At 38.6% G+C, this 23,320-nt stretch overlaps 1 protein-coding gene across 3 annotated transcripts in view; it reads right to left on the minus strand.

Annotated features, from left to right (window-relative positions):
* SATB1 (SATB homeobox 1) overlaps positions 1–22,813 on the minus strand; it is a 77,107-nt gene extending 54,294 nt beyond the window's left edge. For 2 of the 3 annotated variants that reach the window (XM_009288597.2, XM_009288596.2), the window contains exons 1-5: positions 21,744–22,813; positions 18,448–18,683; positions 14,494–14,670; positions 13,565–13,691; positions 12,714–12,837 (exon numbers count right to left, since the gene is read on the minus strand). In XM_009288597.2, the coding sequence (XP_009286872.1) occupies positions 12,714–12,837; positions 13,565–13,691; positions 14,494–14,670; positions 18,448–18,658 (639 nt within the window). In that variant the 5' untranslated portion in view covers positions 18,659–18,683; positions 21,744–22,813. Of the gene's footprint in view, positions 1–12,713; positions 12,838–13,564; positions 13,692–14,493; positions 14,671–18,447; positions 18,684–21,743 lie in introns of those variants that run through there. The other variant, XM_009288599.1, reaches the window with a different exon arrangement.
* Between the last annotated feature and the right edge of the window lie 507 nt (positions 22,814–23,320).

Here is a 23,320-nt window from a genome sequence, read left to right on the forward strand (position 1 = left end):
GGGGCAGAGGGGGGGGGTTGGGAGAGATCTTTTCATAAAGGACAGAGGAACTTTGTTTCCCCGATCCTAGCCACTATCAGTGCTTTTGTTTGCGTAGAAATCGCAAGCATCAGTTTTAATACAAGCCGAACTCTTAGGAGTGCTTATTTCTCATGAGACTCTACGTTAACATTTTTCAAATGAGAAGGGAACATTGAAGCCCCAACCGGGTAACACAAGATTATCCCCAAATCAAAGATTTTAGCCTGCCTGAGCCTACACCAGCCCACGTACTGCAAAAACCCAACCGGGGCAAAATGTTCCTAGTGTTCTGGTATGGCAGAGAATTATCATCTGCCACTCCGAATAAAAGCAGACCAAATATATCCAGCCACTAGCTTTTTTTTGGACAAGGAATCGTGAAAGGAACAGTTTAATTGCATATGAAGAATTATGTTAAATTCCTTGGTCCATTCCCTTGAACTATAGCAAGTAATGCAATGGAATTTGTTGTCATATGCCCTATAAACACGTAGGATAAGGGAAAAACCCACAGAAGGACAGAGAAGAAAAAAACTTTTGTTTGTGCCTTTGGCATTGCATTTGGATGGCTATCTGACCTCCATACTGTTGCCAGGGTCAGGAGAAGTAAGGATCTGCATGGCAAATGCTGGTCATGTAAGTTAAAACTGCCTAAAGGCAGATTGAAAATGACGGCACAAGCTTTTCTTCCAATACACAAGCATGTCTTTCCTCCTTTCTCCCATCCTTGTATAGCCTAAATTATCTCCTCCTCCTTTTCTGCCTTATGTTGTCTTTAAGTATTATAAATGCACATATTAATGTAAACATAAAGCTACATCAAATGTAATGAGGGAAGATATAAAACAAAGAGAAACCAAATCATACATACATATATATACACATGTATTTATATATCTATAGAAATATACCCACACAAGAGAAGATTTTGAAAATCAGAAATGAGGATTCAGCATCTGAAGGAACTGATCCTCGCACTATTTTTGCCATTTTGTAATGTAAATTCCCAGTTGCTGCATGACAGAGCAGCATTCTCCCAATGCCTTCCAAGCATCTCCCACTGACGGATATAAATAAAGCTCAAATAAAAAGCTGCTTCCCAAGATACTAGTCTTATATCTACAAAGGTTAAAAGCTTAAGAGAGAGAAAGATAGGTAGGTGGGAAATGTTAATTCAGATTTGAAGAACTTCATAACTGCTTTACAAGCTTTATGGCATAGTGCCTTACACTTAAAAAAAAGAAAGAAAAAGAAGTCACAACCTCAACCTATAACAGATAAGGAGACATAAGACATTTTTGTCTTGTCAGATGTCCAACATGAATCTTTTTAAGAATCCTGATTTTTATTGCACACTATTTGTAAATGGCAGGTACTTAGTAGTAAAAGTCCTGGCTAAACACATCCTAAAATAATCAATAATTAATAAGTTAATTCTTGGTTTACTTCACAGAATGAAAATGGTCCTATATTTTGAGGGGTGTATTATTACACCCTAAGATTTTGATTCTGAAAGTGCCTTTGCCAGAAGAGCTCTGAAACCAGCGAGCTCCATGGGTAAGGAAAGCACTACCCATTTTAGCCAGGAATCTGCTTGAAAAAGCTTTTATGAAGTAACTAAATTGCTTTAAACTGCTCTTTTAGCTTGAATTGGGAATGCACATTTTCAAGGGCTCTCCCCATTGCTCCTACTTTGGTGTCCATCACAAAGCCATCTCGGGGCACACAGGCAGAATTTCTGCTTGATTAAGCTAAACCCAGAAGCCATGCTTCAACCATAGCTGGACTTCCAAGTCCACAGGACCAGAGCTGAGCTACCCCAGGGTAAGCTCCATCCCTCCTTCCCAGTCCCGTAACGTGGAGACAGGGTCCTCAGCCCCAACCATTTCCCTCTCCAGGCTGCTGCTGTTCCTATGCTAGGCAATGCACTACGTGAAGCCTGCACGCCTACGCTCACCTCTTCTCCTCGGGACACAAGGAACGAGACTAGAGGAAGCTGGAGCCCAGGAGGACAATCCAGATCATGCACAACTGATACGGACAGGGCAAACCAGCATTTCTTGTACAGGAATAATGGTTGGGGTAGGCGGGGCCTTGGAGATCTCACACACTGATCTGGCGAAAATCCAGAGTAAGAGACACCTTCAGCCTTCCTCTCAGGTGGACTGCTTTTATTTCCAACCACACTGTTCCAGCCAGGTCAGAATGCTTCTGACTTGTTTCCTATCTGGAAATGCTAATCCTAATACACATGCTTTCAAATGTTATCCTAATGCAAATACTTTGTGTGATAGGGGACATTTTAGATATATTAATACATTAAATGCAGCTTTGGGCACATAAAACTTTTCCACAAAAATGAAGTATATACATTCTCCTGATAGACACGTTGGTAATTGTTCTATCTTCAACCAACCACAATTGTTGTTTTCCACTACAGCTTTTGTAAAAGGCTCTTCAAAATTGCTTAGCATTATCCACCACGTTCAGGAATATTTCCTTGCTGGGAAATAGGACATGATTTTCAGCAAGTCTCTTCTCGGATTCCACTGTTCTGCTAGGCAAAGCATCAGATGTCTGGCATGAAGTTGAGCCCTAAGGCACAATGTCCAGACAAGAAGTCATCAGACTCAGTAGCACTAACAGTTGTCTTGCTGAATTTCTTTTGGTGTTTAGGATAAGCCTTTTCTTTGACCTCTGCTCCTGTTTCTACACAAGTTTTTGCAGATTTTTAAAGCCAAAAGGGACCATTTTGAGCATCTATTTGGACTCTACATAAAAACAGACCCTAGAAGTTCATCTAGCAGTTTCTGAATTCAGCCAAGTTACCTGTGGCTGAGCTAGAGCAAACATCTGATATTGATCTGAAAACTTCTTGTGCTGGATCTTTCACCACATCCCACGGTAATCTCTTTCACTAGATACATCCTTTTTTTTTTTTAAATGTATGACTAGCTTTTAGTTTGAACTTCATTAGTTTCCGCTCCTAGTCAGTGCATCTCTCATGCCTCTGATAGCTTGCTTAAATACCCCTCTAGTGCCAAATGTAACATCCCCTGCCTATCCTTTGTTTAAATGGTTAAGTGTCAGATTTATTGTTTCAGGCCATATGCCTCTTTATGAGCCACCTGTACTTCTGATTATTCTTAATCATATAGACCCAAATTCTGTGAGGATATTTATGCTGCTGAAAGCACATGAACAAACTTCTTTCTGTCCTAAGAAAAATGTAAAAAAATGGCAGGAGAAAAATGAGTTATAGCATGAAATTTGCTATGGATTCTTAACTTCTGCTAAGTTAAATCATATGAAGGTGACATGTTAAGCAGCTATGTTAGCCGAGATACTAGTTTCGCCTCTGTGATGCTGCCTTTCACTGACAAGAGTTTGTGAAAAGTATAGATGCTCTGAAGAATTCATAAAAAGATGCAAAACTCAGTGAAGGTATCTCGAAAGAGAAATGTTCCAGCTAGCTTTCCATGTGGAATATGCACATGCACTTTGAGGGTCTATTTATTAAAAATTTTTTCTTAGTTACCCCTTATATTAAAATATATACATCTAAAAAGTTAGGTTTAGCACACAAAGCTCCTCCCTACAAATAGTGCAGAATAAGGAACACAGCTTTAAGAGTTTGGGGACATACTAGCTGGCAAGTATATTTTAATGGGATTTTATTGTGATACATACATATAAACAAACCTCCACAATTCTGAGAGAGCCTAGATGTACTGATTCAAATATAATCACACTAAGTAAACTTCGGGAGCTGAAATCTCCTCTCCATCTCTAGAAAGGCCGTCGACGCTAACATCCTTCACATGTGCCTCAGTTTTTCATCATCACAAACCCCATTCTTTTCCATGACAGTTTGCTAAAAAGTAGCAAATCCTTTGGAAAGGTGGCGTAGCCACCAGGCACAGGTTATGCTTTAGCAGTTTCCCCCCTCTTCTGACGCAAGCTTACGAAAGAACTGCCACTCTCAGTGTAGGAAATCTTAGTACTTAATAAATAAAATAAAAATAATTAAGATACAGGTGTATATGAGGAGAACCTTTCATGTGTTCCCACCCCTGGGGAACAGAAGTTTTCCCTTTTGAGTAGTTTACTCCATGGCTTGGAGTGAGGCAAGTCTGAGGTTGCTGCTGTCCTGAAAAACCTGTCCCCTGATCCCTGCTGCAAGGCACCAGGGGAATCTGATATTATTTGTGCTGTTCTTACAGAAGTGTCCAAAGAAAGAGAGACAAAGCTCACCCTCGTCTTAGGTTTTCCTACCATGTTTCTTGGAAATAAAAAGGAAGAGCCTAATTATTAATTAAAACAGAAAAAAAAGTGGGAGGGAGGGAGCAAGCTTTGAGAGTTTTGCTCGGGGTCTGTTTGAGAAACGCATCTCTTTTCTTCAAAGTGATGATTAGAGTCAAGCACTGCAAGGAGTCTGGTCTGACAAGGTGAGAGTTGCTCGTCTCTTAGCATTGCCTCTCAGTAAGTGGGTCCTGCTTTGCTTTCATTCCTGTCAGGTAAAAGATTATTACCAATTCAAGTAATTCTCTCCAGACGCGTCTTTATGCCTACACCCCTGTGTCCCCGAACACAGATGTACCTCAGCTTTAAATCTGCTGACAGTGACGCTACAGCACCTACAGAATTTGCTCAGCTTTTGGGTAGGTTTTATAACCACGCTGATCTCTGTGCTTCCCACCTCTGCTAGTAATAACTGAACCAGTCAGGGAAGGTGTCTGCAAACCAGTCACAGCAGTGATTAAGATGTAGACATACGTATCTCCTCGCCCTTTAAATAGAAGGCTTAATTGGCGATGTGGATAGCAGCTTCCTAATGGACAGAAATTAAACTCCATTTAATTCCTGAGCAGACACTTCCAATGCACAAGGTTTACCACACATTTGGAGAGGGAAGGGAGGGGGGAAGGAAGGAGCCGCACGCACAACTCACTCTACCTCTGACAATCACCGAGGAAAAGCAACATGAGGACCAGAATGGCATAAGTGTGGCAGGTGTGAATTGACCTGCACTGGCAAAGCTGCGAGCTGGGAAACTTGCAAATCACATGGTTGTGCAATACTTGGCTCCAGTCAGTGCTATCATGTTCTTTATAAAAAAAAAATTAAAAAAATCTTAGACATGTACATCAAGTTAAGGGATTAACTGTCAAGTGACATTACTGAAACAGAGACAATATATTTCTTTATTGTTAATGAAATTCAGTTAAAAGTGAAGGAAGTGATAAAGAAAGTACTGTTTTGTAATGTATTTTACATAAGAACGTAATATAGAAAGGGAAGTGCAATTAAATCTTAATGTGGACTTTTTTATTTTCAGTTTATCATCTGGTTTACATTTTGAACCCCTTTGCAGCAGTAAATTATGCTGGCATTTCTTAGGGAATAACTGCCATGTTAATTTAGTTTAATAAAATAACTGACAGAAAAGGGGGAAAAGAAGCAAGAAGAGACAGTACCCCCCCACACGCACTCCTTATCTTTAGCTAAGTATTCAAATGCTTTCTATATGAATTGTCCGTGGTCCAACTCCAGCACCATGTAATAATACAATACATTACAACACAGTACAATACAATCTTGGGTTTCTGTAGCGCCCTTCATGCAAGCATCCCAGGGTGCTTTACAATCATTATGAGTTAAAATTAAAACTGAAGCACATACAATTCCTAATAGAATCATTTTAAAAATGCTAAACAGAACAAATAACTTTTAAGTCTAGATTTAAAAGTCCCAACAGCCAGAGCTTTCCTTACTTCAATTGGCAATGAGTTCCAAAGCTAGGGAGCAAAGCGTCTAAAGGCTCTCTCATGTTATGTTAAAGGATCTCTCATGTTGTTTATACTTGTGCAGTACTCTACAGCCAACAACTTGCCAATAAGAAGAAAAAAGAGACTTATTTGCAATCTGGCTTTAAAGAACACTGGAGGAGTGGCTTGTTAACTCTCCAATAAAGTTATGGGGAAAAAAAAAAAAAAAATCAGGGTTCGCACTCGGCCATGACTGCGTTAAGAAGTATGCGAGAAACATGAATGAATGAATACAGAATTTTGTAGCAGTGCATTACTTGAGTGCCTCTTACCCACTAAATGTAAAAAGAAAAAAAAAAGCATGGTGTTATATATATTAAAACAAAAGAACAACATCATTGCAAATATTTAAGATGCGAGTTATTCTATATACCATTCTCAGGACCACTGAGCGAAAACAGAAGTCAAGTAGGGCTTAGTTCTACAACACTTGCACATTTTAGAAGGAAAACGTATCAGAAGAAAACGTGCTGTGTTCCTTTTTTATTCTGGCACTTCCGCATGGTGTTATATATATTAAAACAAAAGAACAACATCATTGCAAATATTTAAGATGCGAGTTATTCTATATACCATTCTCAGGACCACTGAGCGAAAACAGAAGTCAAGTAGGGCTTAGTTCTACAACACTTGCACATTTTAGAAGGAAAACGTATCAGAAGAAAACGTGCTGTGTTCCTTTTTTATTCTGGCACTTCCCTAAAACTTGAAGTCCCTATGATGCAGATAATTGTTCACATGACACAGTTCTCAAAATTGCTGAGATACAATCCCAAGTGGTTAGCATACAAAGTAGGGAGCACAGTCCCCAAAATGTTTTTCTCTTAAAAAGCATGAATTTTGTACTTTGTTCACAGGAGAGCCTGGCGGAAGACAGCTGCTTATATGTCCATACAGCTGACTTTAGGGGTGTTAAAAAAAAAAAAAAAAAGAGAAAAGAAGAAATCAACGCTAGCACCATCCCTCTGTTGGACTCTTCTCCACTTTTTCAGAAGCAGAAACACAAGACCTCATGACAGAACAGATACTAAGGGACACGCTGACACCTTACAGAGTCCTCTTAAGTCAGAAACTGCATTTATTTGAGAAACAAGGTACGTTCCCCTCCTCCCCACGCTAAGTCCAGGCCCCATAACTGTTTTGGAAAGGGACTTTGACATCCTCATCATAGTTAATTCTACTGAAGAGGCAGAAAAAATTAGCTATATATTTTCTCCTTCAACAGGGCACTGCCTAGATAAAACAGTTGTAGACTGACATAGCTTTAACACTGAGAGTGTTTAGATGCATCTAGAGAACATAAATCAGTGACCAAAAGATCAGGCAATTGAAAGGTTGAGTATCCTGCGAACGTCCTCACACAGCTCTACCAACATGTGTATTTCATCCTCCCCATCCCGTCAGCAAGAGAATCTGTACTGCCTGTTCTGTCTGGATGACTAAAAATCACGGGCACAAATTTTAATAGTTAATTGAAAATGTTTTAAAAATCCAGATACCACGTCAACTTGAAGAGACATCAGACTGAATGCTCTTGAGCAACTGAGGGGTGGGTTGAAAGGCCCTGCCTGCCAAAACCTGAGCCCAGGCCCTGAAGGATTTACTTCCCTGAAATAATTAATGACGTCTTTAAAATCTGAAGTATAGTAACTTCTAAAGTAGAGCTGCATTCCTTACTCAGGTTATTAATTATTGGGGGAGGGGAGGAGGAGGAAGAGGAGAGAAGGAGAGAAGAGAATCACAAGCAACAAAGAAATCCAAGGACTTGATCTCAGGTCTAGGCAAGTAGAACTGAAAGGGGAGGGCAAAAAACACCTTTCAGTTTTGTAAAGCATGAATTAAAAATTGCTTGTAAAAAGTATGCATTTTGGCAACTCTTAATAGCTCATTCCTGGGTTATTTATAGGTCTGGAAGTTTTAATTTTAGCAAATGCAACTTTTTTTGGTTGGGATTTTGGAGGGGTGAGGGAGTCTGAACAGCAGCGAGGAAATGCCAGAGGATTTCTAGTACGCTGCTTATTTGCTATGATGGCCAGGTGCTTTCAGATCAGGTGAACTGAGAAACACTGATGTTCCGAGCAAGCTTTCTGTCTGGCGTCTTTGCCAGATCACATAAAGCCTGCACAACGTCTGCATAAAACAGCATGCAAATTCAGGGCAGGATATTTGAATAAAAAGGAAAGTATATGATCTATACTGTGCCCATGTCAGATGCAGACAGTCATTCACTACAGCACGAAAGTTTGATCAAAATGCAGTCAGGATAGCTATATTTATCACAAGTGCAAAACTATTCAGACTTCGGTATCATACCAGCACGTATGTGCGCATACGTTTTACGGAATGCAAGCGTACATCCCTCTGACTGAAAAAAAGCAATTTCCTCATCATCAAGAGCAAAATTATGCAAAAGACATTACAGACATGGGGTGGGGTGCGTGTGCACACAAATATCTTAAAAAAAATTCAAAATAGTAATACAACGCATGTAAATTGCTGTGTCCGTAAGTATCACAGACTCTGGATATATTCCATGGAAATATTGCATGTCCCCTACAAAATATTTTCAAACATAACAAAACATGAGATTCGAGATTCTACTATACATCAGGCTTGGATTTTCTCATCTATAATGCACTGGCTATTGGTTGTCCTGAGAGTTAGGCTAGCTATACTATGGGGGAAGAGAAAGAATGAATACCTTGCTTCAGAAGTGCTTTTGCAGTGGTTTGATAAAGTGGGGAGAAAAAAAAAAAAAAAAAAAAATTGAAAAACCCAAGCCTGTTTGTGAACACTAACAACAATCATTTAGAATATCTTTTTGTAGCAGAAATTCAGGTGAGATAATACCAGTGGGAAAGTCAATGTCATTTGATCGCTGCCATATTTTCAAAGCAGTGCCCAGATACTAATTAATCTCTACAATCTCTTCGTTTGGTAGGTGACTTGTTATCTTCCTTTCATGGAAAAGGTTACAGGAACTCAAGATAAGGGGTACATCTAAATGTTCAAAAGCACACAGTGAGTTTGTTCCAGAATTATCAAAAGAATTTCCAGCCTTTTCTTGGGCCAATAGCCCATGTTGCTCTCCTCTCCCTCATAAAAGCTTATCTAACTATATATATACAATCAGAGAGAGAGAGAGAGAGAGAGAGAGAGACGATAATTCAGTAGGGACAAAACAAAATAAAGCCCTTATTAATATCAGTATAAATACGGTCTGTAGTATTTCAGTTATTTTAACTGTGGAAGTAATAAGAAACTTCTGCGCTAAAAACCAAAACAGAGCAAAACTGTGAAAGTGAAGTATGAAAATGCTAGGGCTAAGGCTGAGTAGAGAGATGGAAAGACTAACATTAAATAAGTAAATGCAACAGGCCGGCCTGCCTGACCACTTCAGAGCAGCTCCCAACAGACTGAGGTAGAGTAGAGCTTCTGTGCAAGGGGTTGGAAATAAGAATTGAGGGTAGAACAATTTCTTTACAACCCTTTGGAGACTGAAGGGCCAAAACAGGAGGGAAATGAGATCTAGGCCACTCACAAGATGCACCAATTTAATGGAATGCACAAGATGGTCCAATATTGAGCCCTAGACTAAGTTCCAAGTTGCCTTCCCCATCAAAAGAGGTCTGGAACGGAAGCAGAAATGAAGCGAGCCGTGCACATCAAACACAAGAAGTCTTCAACCTGGCATTTGCGTATGCTGCTAGACTTTAGCAATAAAATCTGCAAACCTGAGGTAAAGCATGAAAATACATACTGCAGCACATAATTCAGAACAGGCTTGGCTTTTCCATGCGAAATTTGCAGCGTCCTTTTACCTTGCCTGCTTGATACCAAAAATTTGAGACTAAACCTCTGGACGGATGCTTGTGATTCCATGGCAATTCAGAGCCATGCATTTGCTCCGCTCGATCCCGAGCACTCCAAGCCATGTCAACGGGGATTCCCCATGATGCGGGCTCATATACTGAGCGATAAACCTGGCTTTCGGGGGCGGCCACAGCAGTCACAGAGCAAGACAATTACAGTAGCTTCAAAAGAGACCATGTATTCAACTCTCCTAATGAGAGTAAGAGTCACAGTGGTATTTCACTGAGGAAGGCATGAAAAGTTCATACCTGTACGCCCCAAGGTTTTAGTTGGACAAGAAAGCAAATGGCAAAAAAAAAAAAAGAAAAAAAAGAGAAAACCCACTCAAGTAGATGATGCTGTTAAGTTTTCAAGACTCTATAATTAAGACAAACTGGATCTCAAAGTTTGCTTGCTCACATATTTTCAAGCTATTAAATATATCTGCACTATAAAAATAGTTTGCTTGGGATTTTTTGCCATACATAGAATATCAGTATTCTGAATAGAAATGAGCAATTTTTTAATACGTATTCTGAATAAATATGAGCAATTTTTTAATACACAAAATGCAAGATTAATTAAGAAAATACAGTAAATTCTAACTGAGGATGATGATTCTCAGTTTTCCACGCTTAGATGGGGCTTCGGAGATGCCACACATTGAGCACAGCAACTTAAATACTTTACAACAAATCCTTCCGTACCTACACAAAATAGAGTACTGCTAATGACAGTGACAAAAAACGATAACTACTCTCGTTTCCACTTTGAGTCATTTTTCTGTGGTTAATAAATTATATCCATAACAGTGTTAATAAGTTATGGTACGGTGTCACTGCATTAGTTTGCATTTGTGATGAAGCACTTCATATGGTATTACCTATGCCCGTGGAAGTACATAACAGGAGAGACCACTTCTCTGCTCTCAGAAGAGTCTCCCATGCTGGCATTTTGACGGACCCTCTAAGGAAACTTCTCACCTCTGTTCCAGCAGCACACCACTGCGGGGCAATTCTCCGAATTTGATATGTTTAACAAAACACAGACACTCTTAAATCAGTGTCCTTTCCATAGAAGCAATATACAATGAGTTATTAGTTAGGCAAATACGGGAAGCATTCAGATCAATTTAGTCATGTGAAAAGGACACCGTCAATTCAATGCATCCTCCCTCAAGCTCCCAGAGGGAAACGGGAAGATTTACACTGACTGATGGGCTCTCAATCAACTGCTGCAACAGCCTGTTTTTCCAAAAGTTAAGAATAAATAAATGTATTTTAAGCTTAATGCGATTTGATCTTTAAAGAAAAAAGAAAAGCAGAAACTATTTAAATTCTTGCAGCCCAACTATCGCAGCACTGGTGAAGACAGAGATGACAAAAGTAATAAGCATGCTTTTAACAACAGAAGGAAGCTCACGGCTTTAAGTATATTCTTTTACAAATAAAGTGCAAGCCAGCCCCAAATCAGAGTTCTGTCACCTGGGCTTTTGGTCACCTCAAGTGCTAACTTCAAGAGCTGTTATTAGGCAAAATGTTTTTTGCCCATTAAAATTATTATATAACAATTCAGTATAGTTTAACAACAACTTTTAAAAAGAGCGTAATTATTGAATTGTCTCCAGTACCATGATACCATCTCTAGTGAAGTATTCCTTTTAAAAACTTTCTTCCTGCTTTATATCATCTACATATATACAGAAGCTGCCATGTGAAACACAATGTCCAAATAGAAATGAAATATTCCATCTCGATAGGATTTACTTGCTTTCCATCAGTATCAAGTAAAAACTAGCACTATTAGATTAAAATGGAGAAAAATCCCAAATTATCTGCAGCATCCATAAGCCAGCAGTGCAAAAGCTCACATACTTTTATAGTAGGTATATACAAGATAACTTTGCAGACATATTACTGGAATGGTTTGCAACCAGTGAAGGTAATTTTGATTATTTCCACTTCAAAACATCCTATATTGGAGCCACATCACTGAAAACAATCTAACCATAAGAGGAAAAAAAGTGATGGCAAAACAGCCTGCTAATATATTTGCTGGAAAGACAGACAGAGAAAGAGAGTAGTCCTCTATAGATTAACTGAAGTCTTTCGGAGACAAAGACTCCAATATTCTGAGCAAGAGAAATAAAATCCCCATAAAAATACCTTGACTTTCTTAATTTCCTTTTTCCTCTCCATACCACAACTAGCATCGTTCATTTGTATACTCAATTTGTCTCCACTGCACCACAACAAAATACATTTTAAAATTTAAAAGGTAAAAATAAACATGACGTTCCCACCACAGCATCATTGGACACCGTACCGCACAGAAGAATAAGTTGCGCCTTCACAGTAATTTGACAAAAGAACGACAAAAAAAATGGCAAAAAAAGAACAGTACGACTAAGGCTCGAGGAAGCATCAGTTCAACATTTAGCAATGCATAAATTGAGGTTTCATTTTTGTGTAGGTATATTTTGATTAGAACTAATAAATGGCTGATTTTCCTTTGGTTGTTTGCAACAACAACACATCATCCAAAGAGCTTTATTCTTTATTCCCTTCTTATATAGCATGCCAAAGACTGTCTCATTTTATGAATTAGCATTTAAAACTACTGTAGGTTATCTAACAAGCATTCAGATTCAGTAGTACTTTTGACAGCAGTAAGTAAAGAGCCTTTTAACATCTTGAACACATGTGCTTGAAAAAAGTAGTTACATCAAAGCAGTTCAAAGACTGAAGACAAAAACCAGTTAAAATCCAGTTTGCTGTGAGACAATTTTAGTGTGGTGTAAACAACCTTTCACGACTCCCCACGGGAAACGTTGCAAGGCTATGTTCAAAATGAATCAGGCATATTTATAAAGATCATGAAGTGGTCAAATGAATTTGCATTTTTGGCAGATTCACTCCACGGGTACTACTTGCTACAGTCTGTAGAAATCTCAAATCTCACATCAGCGTTGCCTATAGTGCTTTATTATTTATTACGTGTTATGCTAAGTACCTGTGAAAGGGGACATTCCTTGGCCAATGAACTCTGGTTCATATCCTTCAGTAAGTCCTTCAGAGCATTTCTTACTGTTGTGTGAGACCATTGTTCAGGAGGCAAGTCTTCTAGTTTAGGGCAACTATTTGAAACACAGATTAGAAAAGGGATTATTACAAGATTGCATCCTGCTGCAGAACATTCCTTTAAGACAGACAGATTTCATTTTGCGCATCAAGCAGATGCATCTGGAGATTGCTCTCGGTCTCCTGATTGTTCCGATTAGTTAATTACTTTATACAACACATCTGCTGTATTGATGCATGAATTATACATCAGCTGCATGTGGCGACTATTTTTTCATGTTACTTCTACCTTCCTGCTCTGATGCGCTTGGTAAAACAATTTAAGGTGTAATGCTTTCTCACAACTGATCATGAAAAGCGTTAATATATTAACCGTTTTTTTCTTTTTTGTTACCGTGAAATTTAAGAACCTAGACAGCAACAATAAGTGTGAGCAAGTCATTCTTTTACAAAATGCACACAGATGGTACTGTTCATGATATGCAAAAATATTTTTCTCTTAAGTAAACTTTATGTAAAATGCCTTCTTGTAATGCATCATTTAATTGACTAAAATGCAATATAGTTTTAATGAGATATCCAAAGAAAATCTATGTATCAGAGCCATAAAAGTTTTCTGCAATGGTATACTGTAAGTTAAAGAAGAATTAGAGTAACTAAAAAGGAATTTAGATAAACCTTTGTACATTGAGCACACAGCACAGTAGAAATTAAATACAAGCAATATTAAGAGTAAGAGCAGACAAGTAACAGTTCACGTCCCAGAACTGGTACGCAACTTACCTGTGTAACTGGATTTTCAGTGTGACCACATGATACACGTCTTGCAGCATGTCTGCTACTGTAGCATCAGGGGCATCTGTCACATAGGAGAGTGGAACTGGATTCCACTTCCCAACCTGGATAAGCCCTGAGGGATTTTTATTTTTTAAGGGGAAGGGGAGTGGGCAAGAACGGCAGGAAAAATTGAAAAAAAGTAATTTACCTGTTAATTCCTAGGGGCAAAATAAATATCTGATTTTAACAAGATCACCGCCTTTGTTTCTAGCCTCTTAAATCTGGCAAAACAAAAGAACATCCCCCCCAAAAAACCCCCACCCACACACCACCAAGGATATGCTTTATCTGTCTTATGAAATTATACAAATGCATTACAGTAGAGATTTTTTAATATGTATAGGAGTATATTTTCCTGAGTTCCCATGAATTCAATAGGACATGATATAATAGTTAGCATTCCTCTTAATAAATTAGAAAGGATTTTGCAAAGCAAGGACCGAGTTAAAAAAAAAAAAAAAAAAAAAATACTTTGCAGTCTATAAAACCATCAGGAACAAAATAAAAGAAACAGAGCTGGATATTCAGTCATAAATGCAAGTTGACTCTCAACAGTCCATCTGCTCAAATATGCTTTACACTTCCTTGTGGATCCTCAGTGGAGCAGATTATTAAGGTCAATAAGCATACTAATGATTCAGTTGAAGTCTTTTTTTTCTTTAAACAAAAAAAAAAATCTACCTCCACATTCCCCACGAACAAAACGTGCACTAACTAAACAAAAATACATTAAGGAAAAAAAAAAATACAGAGACAGAATCTGCAAGAAGTTTAAGTAGTAAAACCTGCATCGCATTCCTGAAAGAAATCCCGCCCCTCCCCCAAGACCCCACAAACAAACATAATTCACTGTACAATTTTGTAATCTTATTTACCTTTTGCTTGGGCAGCAGAGCTGTGAGAATATCCAAGTGATAGCAATGCCATTTCAATCAGTTGGTTGAAAAGCATATCCTTCCTCACCAACACAAATTCTGCATGCTCCTCCTTAGAATCATACTCAATGGCATTTTCATAATGTTCCACTACACAGAAAACTGGAAGCATACTTCCTATTAAAAAAAATTAAATTTAACGTATTAAACTTGAGTTATAGTAGAGTAGGTGGGTCTACACAGCGTTATGTAAATAAAACCTGTACAAACAGGCAGAGGAGGCATCAAGAATCATCACAAATATTTGATAAACATATTCCCTGAGTCCTTTCCCCTCACCCTCCCCAAAAAAGAGAAAGTTCTACAAAACATACATCTCTCTGAAAAGCAGAAATGCAAATTTATCTCGCTTGATCGGATACAGATTAAAGAATTACCTTCTATAGAAATAACAAGGTTGACTGAAGAGAAGTTGATTCTCTCTGTCCTGCCTGATTTGTTGTGAGTAGCAGGCAGCATGAGAACCTAAATACATACTGCAGATGTCTTCACTGTAAGCCATTTTAGTACCAGCTACATAATTTTGTTCGTTAACATTAAAACTTTCTTAGTCCTGCCAAAAATATTTAATTGCCTTCAACATCAACAACAAATCACCTTGTGTGTTATACATTCGCTCTGAAAAGAGTACACAAGGAAACAAGGCAAAAGTTAACACTAATTCGTGCTTCATTCATTGAGTGCACTTGAGCACTACTTTCACTCGCATCTTTAAGAAACAAATCATGATTTCAATGCCGTTTTAAGAAGTGTACCTGCAGTTCGGGCTTTTTTTTTTTTTTGTTGCCTCCTGTACTTTACGTCCAACATTTCTGGTATGCATTGCTATTTTGGTATGCCTGAAAGTAATTACTAATTTCTAGTTTTGTAGCATCATACGACAAACCCTTCCCTACGCTGCACAGAATATTAAGCAAACAACCTTTTTCCCTTTCCTTTGGCTTTTTTTTTTTTATTTTTTTCCTCCCTTTTGACAACAGACAGAGAAGTAACAAATGACCCAAGCTGTTTTAGGGACAAAGTCTCTCCTGGCAATCAGATTTCTAGACTTTGTGAAAATCCCTCCTGGCCTCCCAGACGGATGCAGATGACACGATGACCTCGGACACGCGGTTTAAGGCCCCGGTCCTGTCCCGCTGTCTCCAGCAGCGCAGGTTAGGATCTCTTAATGACAGAAAGCAAAAGGGTTAAAAGCAGATGTACAGAACTATCTTATGGCAGCCTGCCAGAGGGGTATCATCTTTAGCATAAATGATGACAAGGGTTATTTTAACAGGGCACCCAGGAACTCCAATTAGTCCTACAATGTTAATGCCTCTACAACCACTGCCCTCTAGACTTAGGAAGCCTCCTAACCTGCTAAGGTGCACCAGACACACCGTAGTCAAAAAAGAAGATTTACTCTTGACAATAGATACGCATTTTAAGACCGCGTCTGTTGATTTGTGCTCTAACGTATAGCAAGAAATCATGATAAAAAAGATACCTCTTAAGCACGTATATTTAAACTACATCTGTTCACCAGAGAGTCAATCTCCGGCAAACAAACCCCTTCAGGCTCGCTTGGAAAAGCTCACAAACTCACTTCAGTTTGCCCAATAGGCTCAGCATGAAAGACAAGACTAAAAGCTTGCCAATATTTATGTAGTGCAGGAAGAAGCTTTTTTTTTTTGTCTTTTTTTTTAAATCTAAGTAAGACTGGTCAGGAAGGGAGAGAAGACCAAAGCAAAAGCAGTACATGCAAACTGGTGATTTCTTTATTGGTTTTAATTAAGCTGTGGAGAGCTTTCTAAAACTCACACCCTTCATCTGCAAAAAGGTGGTGGGTTTTTTTTTTTTTCCTTCCAGGCTCTCACAATTGATGTTTGACCTACTACCGTCTGACTCAGAGTAAGGGCTCAGAATTCTTAAGCAGTTTCACTGTTAATACCTGAAGATAAAATGTAAACAAAGCTTCATTTTAACAAACAGTGCAGATACACTCAAAAACAGCTAAAGCGTATGTGTTTTTTCCCTTATCAGTTCCTACAAATTAAGCTACGATCAGACACAAAACTAGCAATGCACAGGTACTTCGCTGCACGTCAAGCACACTTTTTGCCAGGTACACTTTTTGCTGTGAGTTGCAGCGTTCTGAAAAATGTGGTACTTTAAACAACACAGGAGAACCTCCTGGGCAAATTTTGATGTACAGCGTAGCTTTTCAGAGGTGGATCCTGGTAGTGCAATACAGGTATCATCTGACTACAAATCAAGCCACTAAATCTTTTAGCAAACTGTCACTAGTGTCCTTCTGTTAATGTGAAAAATGTTATACAGGAGAGCACAATCTCAGCTGGCTGATCACTCCTGCTAGTACTTGGCAAGACCTCCAAGTGCAGCAACTTCATAACCTTCTAGTATTAAAGGGGAGAGCATTGGTCAGCGCTCGCTGCTAAAAATACAGCATGATTTAAACCTGAAGGCAGTGTTAGAGCTTTTGCTGAAGGTTTACGAGTCTGTGTAAACAGCACGTCTGCCATAAGGAGCAGTGAAGTCTGTAGAATCCTTGTCTAAAACTGTCCTGGCATTAAAGTTTGCTGTGCAAATATCACATAATACCAGAGACAGCTGAAATCTCCTATTTAGGAATTTATGGAACTTATATGTTTGCAGGCGTCAGAAAGTCCTTTTTATATAGCCCCACTGCTTCACTGTACAATATTAATGCACTCTGCTTGAAAAGCCGTAATAAATTATATTTTTAATGCTCTTACCCTGCTTTCTTAAGATGCATACATTCTTGGCAAACAATCAATAAATAGGGTAATCATGAGCAGAGGCCAAAGAATTTGCTGAAGTGCTGTTTTTCCATTTTTAATAGATAAAGATCTAACAATACGGACTGCTGTGTCTGTTCATTTCAGGATCAATATATTCTTTGTTTTCGCCAAACCGAGGAAAAAATAAATGATTGTACGATAAATGTTATGCATCAGACACAATGAAATTCCTCTGCCTTCTAACTTTGTGCATTTAATAGTCTTGGTTGCATTTTGCACTTTGCTTAGCAAATGCAAGAAAAATCTGGATTATAAATATACACCGATTATACTGAGAAAAGTAGAGGCTGTTTTAAAACAAATGCCAATTTACATGCAGCATATTTTGATTTAGATTAGCAAGCCTGCAGGACATGGTCAAAAAGACTTACACATTTTGATAAGCAAAATTTATAGATTATTGTCCATTAAAAGTATTTTCAATGCAAACAAAAGCCATCCATATACAAACATCAATGATTCTAAATGTGCCTTTTCCTTGTGTAAATGTCTAATTACAGCAAACCAGCCACTGAAAAATATGACACCCAAGTTGTTCATTGTTCAATAATGAATTGTACTTAAGAAAATAAACTGCGAAGATTGACATCATAAATGACTTTTCCAATGTGATACCTAAAGATTTACACTCTCTCCTTTAAACCAACTATGCAACTGTTATGGAAATACTGCTGCCTTTCCAAGCTTGGACCATCATTAAGAGGAAAGGCGAGAATTTGTTTTGGGGGTTTGGTATTTACTCTTACATATTTTTGCGTTTCTTAGCCCAACACTTACTCAAAGAATTAATGCATTATATTACTTCTATTTCAATGTAGGAACCTGCTTTAATCGGGGCAGCTAGCCTTTACCTTAACAAAAATCAGACTCCACCCTGTAAAGCAAGATGCTCCACCCAAGCATGAAGCTTACATTTCCCAAATGTGATTTATATCAGAGTTGGGAATATATAGTATTTTAGAATGGAGATTTAATCCTGAAATATAAATGAAGTAGAGTCTGCAAAAGTATGCTTCCCCCCCCAAATATTATAAATCATATTTCTCTAATGCAGAATTATCAAAAGTGTTACCTTTTCTAATATTAGTTTTCATCAGGTGTCCAGAGTGTTTTAAAGGCACTCCTTGCATTTTAGTTCCTGTACTTCCAAGTCTTCCTCTTCCTAATGGGCTCCCATTCTGTTCCAAGCGCGCAATTTTGGCTGGTGGACCCTTCGGATCGCTTACATTGTTAGACATTTCTGAATGTTCTTTCCCCTGAGTTGCCTCGTTCAAATGATCCATACTCAGTCCCGCCTCTAAAGATCACCTGCCATGATTCAAAAAAAAAATATATATGTTGTACACGTGTGCGCATATGTATACGTACACAGCCTGCACATGTACAGAGAGAGAGAGATATGTATCGTAAGCTCATAAAGAAGAATAACTATTTTAACGGGAAAGAAGATGCCTTTTTTAAAAGAAACAAACTTATTCTCCAAAAATGACCTCATACCCCAGTTTACAGACAGATCGCATCATAATCTGGTGGAATTATTTTTTAAAAGCCAACCAGAGTACCCTTTAAAAAAAATCTTCAGAGATATTCTACTAAATCTGAGAAAGACTAAGTCTCATATAAATGATGATGATTGTCAAGGTATGTGCTCCAACACAGCTATTGTTACAAATCTCACAGAAAGGTTTGTTATTAATCCCGAGTGTTTTTATTGTGCTAAGAGAGAGAGAGACAGAGACAGAGAAAGAGATTCTAGTGAAACATTCCTCAATCTACTTGATTAAAAAACTGGATGCACAACAATAGGTTGTTAAAACTTTAGTTGAGGGAGCAACAGATTTATTAGAGATGTAGAATATTGTCCGTTTACAATTCCTCCCCCCCTTAAAAATAAAAGTTAGAAGAGAATTTAACATTTAACTTCGGAAAGCAGTGGCGGAAGATGGTTGCTTTTGAGTTTCCTAACCAATATTATACAAAGAGTTTATCAACTTTTGCAAAGTTCAAAATATGCATATGAAATTTTTCAGATGTTAAGCTTTAAGTGTTAAATGGAGTAGTTTATTGAATTAAGAAAAATAACTGAGAAGAGAAGGTAGCATCTCACAAAACATAATGCTGGGAAAAACCCCCACAATTTCTACAGTACTTTGGAAGCCCTTAAATATAAAAAAAAAACCCTGGGTGATGCTAAGTTATACGCTGAAACAGCTATTTGAAACCAAAAACCCGAAGTAATTTCAATAGCAAATTAAGAAAAGTTGTATGCTAGCATGCTTATATTTCCCTTTTTATAAACTTTTGAAGCCTCCGTCCATGAACAACAATTCCAGTTAAATCACTAAGAATCTCCCAAGCCTAGAACGTAACGGAGTAAGTTTTGAGGATTTTTGTCACTCATCAGAATCTGTTTTGCCAAGTATATATATTAAAAAAAAAAAGAAAAATCAGTTGCTGAGAACAGAGACATCTTTCTGGTTATGATTTCATTCATCAATACTGTTGTCATTGTTAGGTATTTTACCCTACCTTTCTCTGACTAAGAAAGGTGTGACTACACTGACAATTATGTTATGCATATAATATAATCACTAAGGACAGGTGACTAGACATTAATTTATGAACCAGTATTTACATTAGTGAGTACAAATACAAATACTGGGAAAGTCGTATTTAGAAAGACTGGTGTGAATCTGATAATTGCTACTTTCTTTCAGTTGCCTAGTAATTCAGTACATTTTCTGCACGTTTCATAGCAAAGCTATTAAAGCCCAAACATCTTGGGATTTTTTTCTATACATCTATGTCGTTGGTATATATGACAATGACAATTCTGTAAACTATTTTTTTCTTGTTTGAACACCATGCTGCTTTTCCCGATACGGTGAAGAAAGAGGTAATATATTAATCTGAACGTTTACAAGCAACCTCAAGAATGCCACTGAATAGCTAAAGTTCAGAAAATCGTTATTTTTCCTTATGCTGTAAGGTGACAGGCTAAGGTTTACCATTCATCTTGATCCCATCTGGTTTAGGTCATGTGTCTCATTAACAGTAAACGTGCCTTTTTTAGCCACTTTTCGAAAAGATTTTTTTTTTTTTTTTTTACTGTGTTAACTGCAGCCTAAGCAAAGAATTACAGACTCAAACCATTAACATCTTCCGATGTTACTGACGATGCTAACATACTATAGGACTGCTTCTCTGAGACTGGTCTTTCTCAAGAAGAGGAGGATTAACATAAAAAAAAAAAGAAAAAAAGGGGGGGGGGAGAGTTAAAAAAAAAAAAAAGCCTGAAACAAGAAAATCCTTGTCACTTTTGGCAACTTCAGAAGTACTCTAAGGCACCGAGGTTCTTTGCTACAAAAAGTATCTAGTCATCATGAGTCAGAATCGCGCTACATCATGTACAGTGAATAAAAGTGATAGATCGCAGTTTAGTTAATACACTGACTACAACCAAAACACCAAATGGTTAAAAAAAAAAAAAAGCCTGAAACAAGAAAATCCTTGTCACTTTTGGCAACTTCAGAAGTACTCTAAGGCACCGAGGTTCTTTGCTACAAAAAGTATCTAGTCATCATGAGTCAGAATCGCGCTACATCATGTACAGTGAATAAAAGTGATAGATCGCAGTTTAGTTAATACACTGACTACAACCAAAACACCAAATGGGTCATTTTCGCTTGGCCTGAGAATACCCACCCATCGGCATCCTTTCACCGCTTAGTCATCTTGTAAAAAGCTTTATGTTACAAAGCAAAATTACATGCACATAAAACACCTAATTTACTCATTTAAACTCCATGCCCAAGGCTAAAGTTCACTGAAACCTCAGTTTGGAATAGTGATGAGCAACAACCAGCGTGGCCTGCCCAGGGAGAGGGTTGCAGGGAAGAACTATCATCTCCGCCGGTTCCAGGCCAAGAGTTTCCCCGGGTTTCGCATTTAGGCATCTTTCACAACTACAAGTTTTCATCACAGGCATTGAGAGAAGAGCACAATTTCAAGGCACAGTTTCCCAGAGACAGCGTACACGTACGGGCACACCGCGCAATTTCTGAATGAGAGTCGGTGCGGTATCTCCTTTTGTCGCGATGTAACGCCGCCGGTATTATATTATTTCTTTCTCTCCTCCTGAATCAGCCCCCTCCCCATGCCTTTCCCCTCCTCTTCCCTCCCTCCCCCATAAAAACCCATAATCACATTTGAGAGAGGCTCCGCACTTATCCGTTCCATATGGCTCTCACAATCCAGGCCAAGCTTTCCCTGTGACCTTTTAAAGAGACAAAGAAGCAAAGTACTTATCTAGAAACAGAAACACTGCAGTTTTCTGAGTGAAATTAGCAAAACCGACCCGAAACTCACCACTTCAAAACTTGACAGCATATAAATAACAAAAACAAAGGAGGTTTCCTTTGCAGCCCGAGCTCTTGAAGAGGAAGAAGTTCAAGACTGATGTTTTCTAGGTCCCCCCCTTTTTGGAGGGGGGGAGAGGGGGGGCAGCAGACCTGAGGACTACTTCCCCTAATATTCTCTTATTTTTTCTTTTTCTCGTGTTGCTATTTTCCTCTAGGCGGGGAGGGGCAAAAACAGATAGCGAGAAACAGAGTAGCCATGAGCAAAAATGGCAATGGACAAAAAATAGATTAAATATCTTTTGAGAGAGCCAGTTTTCGAGGTTTAGCAACGGAAGAAGGAGCTGAAGATCAAATTGATCAGACAAGTGTAACGCTCAAAACGAGGAATTCAGAATAATAATAATAATAAAAAAAAATAAAGTAGCAGGTTTAAATTGGGGTGGAGGGTGACTTAAGTCTAGCTATCCTTTCAAAAATAAAACCAATGCGTACAGGAGCAAGTGAGAAAGGGGGTTATTTTTAAAAAAAAAAAAAGCAAAGGAAAAAAAAGGCAGCTTTTCTATCCAGTGTGAAGAGCAGAAAGTCTACTTCTAGGTTGTCACTTACACTATTATTCTCCAATAGGCACCCAGAGGAGCAGCACACACAGAAGGAGCCCGCTCCCCTCCCCCTCCGCAAAAATACACACCGTAACAGCCCCCAAACTTTCTGCGGAAACCTCAGCCCCAGAGATCGCTACTGGAGATAAAAAAAAAAAAAACCAAACTGTAGAGAAAATTGCAGGAACAGGCACTAAAATGCCACTTTTAATCTCGCCTTTGCGGTCCGGGGAGGGGAGGGAAGGAAAAAAAAAAAAAAAAAAAAAAGGCAGAGAGGACCTGTCTCCTCTCATTTACCGGGGGCTGTTGTGCGAGTGCGGGGGGAGAGAGGGAGCGAGAGAGGAGGGGAGGGAGAAAAAGAACAGAGGGGAGGAAGGAAACACACACAACAACACACACCACCACCACTACAAAAAGTGACGAGGTTTCACTCCCTCCGAGTCCAAAACCGGGAGAAATTATAATTAAAAAAACCCCCCCCATAAAAAAAAAAAAAAAAGGAAAAAAAAAACCAACAAAAAACTGGTTTTGCTTCTGCAAAGAAAAGAAAAAAAAAAAAGAAAATCTGGGAACTCCGAGAAGAGTTACTCGCAAGAAGGGGTAAAAAATGTAAAATAGAAAGGTTGCAAAAAGCCAACAACAACAAAAACCAAGCCAGCAAAAAACCAATAATAATTGAAAAACATTAATAATGGTAGGCTTTGTTTTTTTGTCTTTTTTTTTTTTTTTAATTCTCGTTTCCCCTGGCTGGCTGAGTATGGTTGTTATTTAGGCCGGTTTGGTGGTTGTTGCTGGATGTTACATGGATATATGTGTGTATGTGTGTGTCCCCGGACGGAGCTGCCTCGCTCTGCTCTCCCCCCCCTCTCTCCCTCTCTCTGTTTCTGTCCCCATTAAATTATTAGTTGACTCATCACTCCTCCTCCTCCTGCTGCTGCCGCCGCCGTCCCCTGCTCAGAGCCTCCTCTCCTCCTCTCCGCTACCG

Source organism: Aptenodytes forsteri, unplaced genomic scaffold (assembly GCF_000699145.1).
Source record: "Aptenodytes forsteri isolate BGI_AS27 unplaced genomic scaffold, ASM69914v1 Scaffold9, whole genome shotgun sequence".
In the NCBI taxonomy this organism is placed as follows: Eukaryota; Metazoa; Chordata; class Aves; order Sphenisciformes; family Spheniscidae; genus Aptenodytes; species Aptenodytes forsteri.